Consider the following 3,331-nt stretch of genomic DNA (forward strand, 5'->3'; position numbering starts at 1 on the left):
AGCAGGCTGCGGATGCACGCGCCATCATCGATTCAGGTGGGGCCGCCATCGGAGAGCTTTGCAGAGTGGAAGGTCGCCATTCCGCTTCTTTCGCCGCTCGATATCGTCTCTTTTCCTTTGATCGGAGATATGAGGCCGCCGGACTCGACATCGGAGGTAGGGGAAACGCCGATGGTGGTGGCGGCGGGTGGATATGTGAATCGGGAGTGGCGGCATCCGGCGGAGCCGTTCTATTACGAATCTGCCCCGGCGAACGCTCCGACCTTCGCGCTTTCTCGATGTTCTTAAGGGTTTCTGATATAATCTGGCTCTTCAAGTTGGGGGTAAGCTGTTTTGTAGTTAATTGATAAATAGCAAGAAAGTAAGCAATTACATTCTTGTAAATTTGCGAATAATTTTGGTTTTTTTATTGATATTTATTGTAATCTGTACCAATTAGGATTAATGTTACAATCATATTTTGATTATGAGAGGATGAGATCTATATCATTCTTTATAGGCAGTGGTGATTTGGGTTTTTTGTTGGTGATAATTAATCCATATAGAAGATAAGAATACTCTTCGTCTAAACTATACATAATATCTAATTCAATTTATTTGGTGCATTCTGAAGTTCTAAAATCCCTAAAGCCACAATGCTTAAAGAATTTTTAGGTTTCGTTTGGGAGAAATATTTTGCGGGGCTTAAGTCCTGACTCCAATGAAAATAAAATCAAGCTGAGAAATTATTCTGTGCAGAGTAAGAATGGAAAGAACCGTCTGAATATATGAGTTTACACATTTGTATGTATCTAATTTTTTTACCCACTATATGTACATAATATGTACACTCATGGGCGGATCCCCATGGCATTGAGGTGGCAAATGACCACTCAAAATTTTTTTTTTTAAATTTTAGAGGATATATTTTGAAATATTTTGAGTATTTTGCCCCCTTTCAAAAAAAAACTTTTTATCCTAATTTTATTAAACCTAATCATCTTTGCCATCTCCCACAAATTTTTTTTTTTTCGTCAACCCTGAAAAAAGAAGCTGAATCCGTTGTTGTGTTCACTCACAATCCGGTCGGTTCTTCCTATCCGGATTCTACACAATAATTTCTTTCAAAGTTTTAATGGTTCTTCCATTGTGCCCAGATTACAGTCCGAACAGTTCTTCCGGTCTCAACTCTGCGCAAGATAATTTTTTTTAAAGTCCAAACAGTTCTTACTGTTCGGATTATGCGCAGAATAATTTCTTTCAAAATCTTGATCTCTAATGGCCCGAAAAGGTTTGTGTATTAATTATCTCCATGGGCTACATCTTGACTACCCCTTTTGCCAATTTTTTCTTATAAGTAATGAAAGCTATTTAACTAAATAAAACTCTCTCTATAGGGTTTTTATTTTCATTTTACTTAAACGCTGTTTGATTTATAATAAAATAAAATAAAAAACAAGTGGAAAAATACAGTGAAAGTAAAATCTTGTTGTTTGATTTGATGAAAAAAATGCAATGTATAATTTAAGTTAATTTTTCATTATTTAGTTCGTTTTTATGTATTATAGACTCATTTAATTTTAGCTGAATTTTTTTTTCAAAACAAATTAATTGTGTTGCTGCCCACCATCACATCGACCATGTACCACTACCTATCGTTGGGAAAATTATTATGTGCGACGTCTGGATTTGTTCAGAGGCGAATTCGGATGCGCCACGTCACGAGGGGCTCAGTGCATTCGGGTGATGTGGTACAATGGATTTGCCTCCGGATCAGGTCCGGACACCGCACGTAATAATCTCTCCTATCGTTGGCCCTATCCCACTATCAAGTGTTGCAAATCACTATCGCCAACAACTACAACCAACCATCGCCATCCATTATTATCGTCATTGGTTGCCTCCATCATTTTACTTTACACTAAATTCTTTTTTATTTGAAGTCAAATAAAAAATAGTAATAATCTCCAACATTTTTTTTACAATCATCCAAATAAGTTTAAGAATCCTTTATTTAGCTAACTTAAACATATATCTTTCATCCATTGCACATTACTTTCCTAGACTCCTTTTAGGCTACTTTACATATTTCTTAATTATCAGAATAATTATAGCTAAACTAATGTTTATAACAAATATTTTTTTTATCTTTACTTGCATATTTTGATTCAATTACTAATTATTTTTATTAGTAGTAACATTTCTCTTTGATACTCCAAGCACATATTTTACAACATTTTAATATGATTAGCTGGCTTTTTTCACATAGCATTAACTTCGTCGAGCACAGACAACATCTTAATATCTAAAATCTCTTGTATTCAAAATTAAAATTTTAAAATGACCTAAAAAAATTAATACAAAAGCTATCTTTCAAAAAAAAAATTATTGGAGGAAAATTAAATATACATATTGATAAAAGATGATTTTAAAAATATTCATAATGGTGATAGCTTTAGAGCAATTAATGAAGGAGATGAAATCATACTAAATTTTTCTTTAATTTTTTATTTTATAATTATTAATACCTTATTTAAAAAGAATAAATATCTCATCACTGATAAGAGTAAATATAATATTATAAACGCTTATAATATTAGATTTTTCAATCAATGCAAACATATAAGCTAAAATATCAAGAAATCATGACGTGTACACTAAGGCATATTGTCATTATTTGCAAAACAAGATAACTATTATCTTTATTAACACAAATTTGAAACTATCACCATACTTATTAAAAAAAATTGAATTTTATAAAAATAACCCTTAATTTTAGTAGAGATATTTTAGACTTCATTTAAGATAATTTTGTTATTAATTTTAAAAACAACTTTCTCGTACAAAAATTTCCAGCTCAAAAAATTTTTATAATAAAAAAAACTAGAAAAAAGGAAAATTTACATGCATACCAATTTATTTCATACTATTTATATATTTAACATCCAAAATATTAATATTACATGACTACCACCCATATACAACTTTAATATCAAATTTATCACTCATATACTTCATTTCTACCATTCATACCATCTTATACACTTTAATATTTCATTCCATGCACTCAAATTTATTATATAAGTGATATGCATGTAATATTAATATTTTTGGTGGTAGATATGTAAATAGTATAAAATAAAGTGATATGTATATAAATCCTCCTAAAAAAAAACTTTAGAATCAACCTGATCCAGTTTCATAGACTTTCCTTAAAGCCTATTTAAGAATCATAGCAAAAATAGATAATAACATAGCTTGCATTTGGCTTAAGCAGTGTTACCAAGCATCATAATCATTCAACATGGAAGAACATATACAAGGTTGGAAATGGCAAAATAAAGGGGGTAAG

At 31.2% G+C, this 3,331-nt stretch overlaps 1 protein-coding gene across 1 annotated transcript; it reads left to right on the forward strand.

The window, feature by feature from the left end:
* LOC114580827 (uncharacterized protein At4g14450, chloroplastic-like) lies at positions 1-484 on the forward strand (the record flags this gene model as incomplete). Its single annotated transcript, XM_028699539.1, is given in 1 exon segment — positions 1-484. A coding segment is annotated over 1 exon segment (288 nt), but the record flags the coding sequence as incomplete, so codon positions are not given.
* Between the last annotated feature and the right edge of the window lie 2,847 nt (positions 485-3,331).

Source organism: Dendrobium catenatum, unplaced genomic scaffold, assembly GCF_001605985.2.
Source record: "Dendrobium catenatum unplaced genomic scaffold, ASM160598v2 fragScaff_scaffold_1338, whole genome shotgun sequence".
Taxonomy (NCBI): domain Eukaryota; kingdom Viridiplantae; phylum Streptophyta; class Magnoliopsida; order Asparagales; family Orchidaceae; genus Dendrobium; species Dendrobium catenatum.